Source organism: Nansenia antarctica (assembly GCF_963989245.1).
Source record: "Nansenia antarctica genome assembly, chromosome: 2".
Classification (NCBI taxonomy): Eukaryota; Metazoa; Chordata; class Actinopteri; order Argentiniformes; family Microstomatidae; genus Nansenia; species Nansenia antarctica.
Window position 1 is genome coordinate 70,568,071 of NC_137675.1, and position 6,000 is coordinate 70,574,070.

At 45.0% G+C, this 6,000-nt stretch overlaps 1 protein-coding gene across 1 annotated transcript in view; it reads right to left on the reverse strand.

Annotated features, from left to right (window-relative positions):
- Positions 1-6,000, reverse strand: part of LOC308149592 (disintegrin and metalloproteinase domain-containing protein 11-like) — a gene marked incomplete at both ends in the record, with an annotated part of 40,415 nt that overhangs the window by 27,004 nt on the left and 7,411 nt on the right. The window contains 7 exons of the mRNA XM_080522457.1: positions 4,040-4,130; positions 4,386-4,470; positions 4,679-4,845; positions 5,009-5,080; positions 5,159-5,340; positions 5,684-5,744; positions 5,831-5,894. Coding sequence (XP_080378583.1) covers positions 4,040-4,130; positions 4,386-4,470; positions 4,679-4,845; positions 5,009-5,080; positions 5,159-5,340; positions 5,684-5,744; positions 5,831-5,894 — 722 coding nt within the window. The remainder of the gene's footprint in view (positions 1-4,039; positions 4,131-4,385; positions 4,471-4,678; positions 4,846-5,008; positions 5,081-5,158; positions 5,341-5,683; positions 5,745-5,830; positions 5,895-6,000) is intronic.

The window sequence follows — 6,000 nt, forward strand, 5'->3', positions numbered from 1 at the left end:
TGTGGATGTTAAGATATCAATTAGCCTGGGGCAGCTAACATGCAACCCTACAGGTATGCTTCATTCAATACATGTCAAATGGGACAATAGATTCAGGTGACTTTCTTGGATTTAAGGGCTATCAAATGCAATAAATCAATTGTTTTGCAGCTCAAAGTACAGTATACCTGTTCCATGAACAATGACCTCAGAGTATAATTTGTGCCCTATGTTGACGTGGAGGTTGTTTATACAGTTTATTTGAATAAATGCCACAGTATTGTGCTTGATGTTACACTATCCTACAGTATATTGGTTCATTACTGCCCAAAAGAGATCAGCTAGTGTCTACCCTTCCTTGAACATGAGATCCATGACTAAATCTGAAATGTAACCAAAGATTAAAAGTCTATTTTGTTTAATTTAACAATGCTCCTTTGAAAAACGTATTTAATATACATTTTAATATACATTTTGTACCTTTGTATTACCTGTTTTGTATGTAGAACAAAATACTTTTAGAAATACATTTCTCAAGTGATTTCTCACGTGTATGTGATGTCGGAATGTATTGCTAGCTAAAGAGGTGGTTAATATGTTGAGTGGGTAGCCGACTCGACGTAGCCTCATTTTGGTTTCAATGTGTAATTATTATTTAATACTTTATTTCACATTGCAGTTTTTCATGGTGTTTGTGTGTACGGTGTCTGCACACAAAAAATAAAGAACATCAGTCGAATCGTGGGTTGCTTGTCTAACAGAAGAACACCTTCGGGAGCAGTTATAGTGAAAAACGTAACGTCGCATGGCATGGAGTGAAAACGTGGCTATCCATGGGAGAAAGAATAATCTCAACAGCCATGGACTGAGCACCGAGGCTCGCCAACGTTCCTGCAAGGATAGAGCAAGACCTGCGTCCCTGAAAGACTCAGCTCTCTCTCTCTCTCTTCTCTACCAGACCAGAATCCAGCTCTGAAATCCTGTATACCTGTACTTTGTTTCAATAAATAGTCTTGACCTACTCCGAACTATATTCTTCATTTTAGTATTCAACAAGTAGCTTAATAACCCACACTATGAAAGCAACCCAGAGCCAAAGGAGAATGAAGCCTCGATGCTTCATGCATTAAAGGAATCCCTGGCAATGACTAGACTTCCAGCACCAGAGCCGTTCATGTTCACAGGAGACCCACTTAAATTCATTGAATGGAGTAGTGGCTTCAAGGCTTTAATCGAAACAAGCTGTACAAACCCAGCATAATAGGATGTTCTATTTGAAAAAATACATAGGTGGGGAAGCACTTAGTGTGTTAGAAGGAACATTCTATAGAACTGATGCGGAAGCGTACACACAGGCTTGGGATGCCTTGAACAAGCGCTATGGCCACTCCTTCGTGGTCCAAAGAGCATTCCGGGGAAAGCTGAGTAGTTGGCCAAAGATTGGTCCAAGAGACTCGCTTAAACTAAGGGAGTTTAGTGACTTCCTCATCTCCTGCAAGAATGCAATGCCCCATGTACAAGGTCTAAAGGTTTTAGACGACTGTGAAGAAAACCAGAAGTTATGGTTTTAGGAGTTGCTCGCAACGGAAAGAGAAGTACAACATCAAGTAGACCAGAACCGTCATGTATTTATTGCGGTCGCCTTCCCCAAGTTCTCGGGATTAATAGCTTTTGCTCTTCTTGTTGTGGAACGGTGCCAGTATCAAAGACACAGAGTAAAACACCGAGTCCTCAGGATGGACTGTGGACTGTGGGACTGTGGGGTGGTCAGTACCGCGCTCTTGCAGGTCCTGAAGTGGTGCTCAGCCTGAAGGAGAACCCTCAGAGGGTGGGGGTGTACGTTGATGGCAAGAAGGGTGAGGTCTCCTTTTACGACGTGGAGGCCTGGTCTCTCATCTACTCTTTCACTGGCTGCACCTTCAACGCAAGCCTCTACCCATGCTTCTATACTGGGGATAATACTGCCCCTCTCATCATCTGCCCTGTCAGGTACTCCAACTCCCTGCTCCCTCTCAGTAGAACTTAGGGTTGATCAGGGAAGGGGGAGGGAGGGAGGGAAGGATGGAGGGAGGGAGGGAGGGAGAGGGAGGGAAGGTAGGGAGGGGGGGGATGGATGGAAAGAGGGAGGGAAGGAGAGAGGGATGGAGGGAGAGAGGGGGGGGAGGAGGGAGGGAGGGGGGGGTGGAGGAAGGGAGAGAGGGAGGGAAGGAGGGACTCCCTCTCAGTAGACATTAGGGTTGATCATACAGGAGGGTTTGAGTCCGAGCTCTCCTGGGGAGGTCTCATGTTCCACTGACCCTGACCACCCCCCCCCCCCCCCCCTCACTGTCCCACGGCTCTCTACAGTGACGCTTATCTCTGCTTAGGGAAGGGGCAGAGAGAAGGGGCAGAGGGAAGGGGCAGAGGGAAGGGGCAGAAAGGCAGAGAGAAAGGACAGAGGGAAGGGGCAGAAAGACATGGGAACGCTGAGCTGAAACTAAACATCTGAATGACTTCATAACTTACATTTGTAGTTACTCATGTGTTTATAGTGGGGGGGGGGGGTAAGATAAGAAAAAAAATAATCAGGACAGACACTTATTTTGTTTGGTGTAATAATGTGAGTTTTTCATGTGTACTGTTTTGCAATAAATAATTGATAAAAAAAAAACGTACTGACATCAATTGACGGATGGATTGTAAGATAACGAACATAATCATTATAGGATGTATGTTGTACATGTCTAATGATGACTTTCTAGTTTGAACAGTTCGAGCATGAACATGTTGTCTTGGAGAAAAGAAATCGAATGAAAACGTACAACTGTTAAACCTGTACAGTCAGATTTCTGTTTAAAGAACATGAGCGGGTGATGTAACTTTGTTTATTTCCTTTAATCGTTTTCTATTCTAGTCTGTGTCATATGTAAGGTGAAAGATCCCCAAGTTCACTCGCAATTTTTTTCTTTTCTTTCTTTGTTTGTTTTTGTTTTACTTTACTTAATATATAAAAAAGAAAAAAAGGCTTTGGTCATAGGAACTGTGTTGATTGTGACATGTTGAATGTAATGGCAAATGTTGAAACCGATGACAATAAAAAGAAAGTTAAAAAAAAGTACAAATGTATCCCGTTGGTGGTGGAGGCGGTGTGCGTGTATCTGATATACTTAAAAACTGTGAATGAAGAAATCAATTGACAAAATGGTAAGATAATTAAAATAACCAATGTAGTATAGATATAGATATAGATATCCATGTTTTGTTCATCCTGCAACTTGTTGTTGTTTTTGAAAATCACTGAATTAAAAGAGACACCGGATAACACCATATGTTTACTGTCTGAAACCTTTCTTCTTCTTCCTGAAAACATATTAAAACTTCATAAAATGACATGTTAACACCAAATGTACAGCTTTTAGCTAATGGAGGTTTAAAATGGAGGTTTAAATTCGGCGCTCCCAGCGAAATGCATTCTGGGAGGCAGTATGCATACTGTGTAAATGGTCGGCTGGTTTTCACATACTTATTATGAATTTAGTAGGCAGTATGCCGTATATACTCATTGAGCATGCTAGTATGCAGTATGCTAGTATACCATTCCGAACACAGCCTATGTGTATATTTCCATGATCTACTCCTGGAATTGATAGATACCTGTTAGAGGTTCTTATGCATTAATCACACAGGCCATTGTTCATTGTTCAGTCAGGGTGCTGCTCTACTGCCCCCCCCCCCCTCCCCCTTCGGCCCTGGTTTCGGTGGCTAATCTTGTAATGGACAACTCTAATTACAGAGGGACCTGGGTTAATGGACGGACACCGACCTTCTCCTTCCCCTTCCACCTATCTCTTCTATCACTCTTCTCTCATTCCTTCAATCCACCGCCACTTCCTGTGTACAGTATCTTCAATTTCCTCCCTCCCTCGCTCGCTCACGGAACCCAACCCTTCTTGGCCTCTACTTTATGTATCCATTTTCCATCTCTCTTTCCCCTTACAGACATATCTCACTGTTAATCCATCCATCCTTCTACGAGGCATACATGAATTGCCTTGGTCCACTGTGGTGATCCCTTTCTTACCTGCAGAGTTGCGTGCATTGTTCCACCTCATCCCAATGTTCTGACCCAGGCTCTGGCACAGGGTGATGGCCATAGGACCTACATTGCCGTACTGTAATACACAGTAGAGTGTAGTAGAGACATGAGAAGAGACACACACACACACACAAACCCCTATGACTGAACCTCAAAACTCATAGTTGTTTGTGAGTGCAGAGTGAGGGGGTTTTCTCAGATTCAGATTCAGATTCAGATTCAGATTCAGATTCAGATTCAGATAACGTTTATTGCCACTATGCATTACACATATAGGAATTTGCTTCGTCACCACAGCAAGTGCGTTTATACTTTTTTCCACATGTCTCACCTCGTTGATGCCCCCCCCTCTGGTGAGAGAGCACACTCCTCCTGTGTATGAGGTCCCACTGCGGCTGCTCTGGAAGGTATGCCCCCTGGTGGACACAGATGGACGACAGTGAGCACAACCTGACTAAGGGGGGAAGTCACACACGGGCAAAACCTCCTGTATCCAGAGTCAATACTACTGGTGGTGAACCCCAGGATATATACTCTCATAGAATCCCATCTAGACTGCCGTCCCTTTCTTTTTTTTGGGGGGGGGGGGGATAACAGGGCAGGATAGGGAGCGGCCGCACTCACGAGAACATGTGCACGACGTCGCTCTGCTCCTTGATGCTCTCCTTCCTGTACTTCATGAAGTTCTGCAGAGTCGTCAAGGGGTCCGCTACCACGAGAACCATGTTTGCAGAAGACCACGTCTCCATGGCAACTAACACGATCCGCGTGTTCAGCTGTTCCTTGTAGATCTGTGAGTCCAAAAATATACAGTGCTGCAGGTTATCTTGAGGGTTTTCTTAAAGCTTAATGCAATGAGGAAAATCTATTCATTTGTTCTGATTCTGTGACTGGTTCATTTTAGTGACAGTTGGGATACCGGTGTAAACAGCAAGGGAGGGTTACATCTCTTACCGCATCTGCCATATTGACCACTGCTTTGGCAAAGTTCCTAGTCTGGGTGGTGGAGCGTCGCAGCTGCACAAACTGCAGACAGAGAGTAAACACTAACATCAGACACACACACACACACACACACACAGTCTCTAGAGAACAATAACTCACCATTTCGTTGTCATTGACCACCATCAGCTCGATGTACTTGGTCTCTGTCTGCACGGTGGGCCTACGGGCCTGTCTCTTCGAGCGCCTCAGCACCTCAGACACCTGACCCTCCTGACCCTTCTGCATTTGGTCTGGTCCCTCGCCACCATCACCTCTGTGGCTACCACCCTCTCTGTTGCAGTCTGGAGGATTGAGGTGGTAAGGAAATAGGGTATAATCAGAACAGAACAGAAAATGTATCTGTTTCTGCTAACTGGTGGGTTGGGTATGGGTAAACATTAGCCGAGAGATTGTAACACCACCTGACTGTGGAGGCTGGTGGAGGACGAAATTGGAGGACGGGCTCATGGTACTGCATGAAACAGAATGAGGAATGGTAGCGTTCTGTTCCTCATTCTGTCCCATGCGTTACCATGAGCCCGTCCTCCTCCGGTTTCTACCTCCACCAGCCTCCATTGGAGTGTACAGCGTCATGAGAGATGCCATTGGAAGATGACACAGGGGACAGTAGGTCCTCTGACATACCTGGACAGTCAGGGGACAGCCTCACATCAGGCATCCTACGGACTAGGTGAGCCCCGTCGTTCTACAGAGGAGGAAACACAGGGAGGTGAGGAGACACAAGAGTATCCAGGAACAAACGTGAGACCATGATCCAGATAGCAGACTCACCTGATTGCTCCCATTGAGAATAGGCTCAATCCCATATGTGAACAGCCCATCAGACCACATACCACTGAGAAATGAGAGAGAGACGGAGTGTGTGTGAGAGAGAGAGAGAGAGAGAGAGAGAGAGAAAAAAAAAGGGGAAAATTACAGGTTAAGGTGTAAAACAGAGGAGA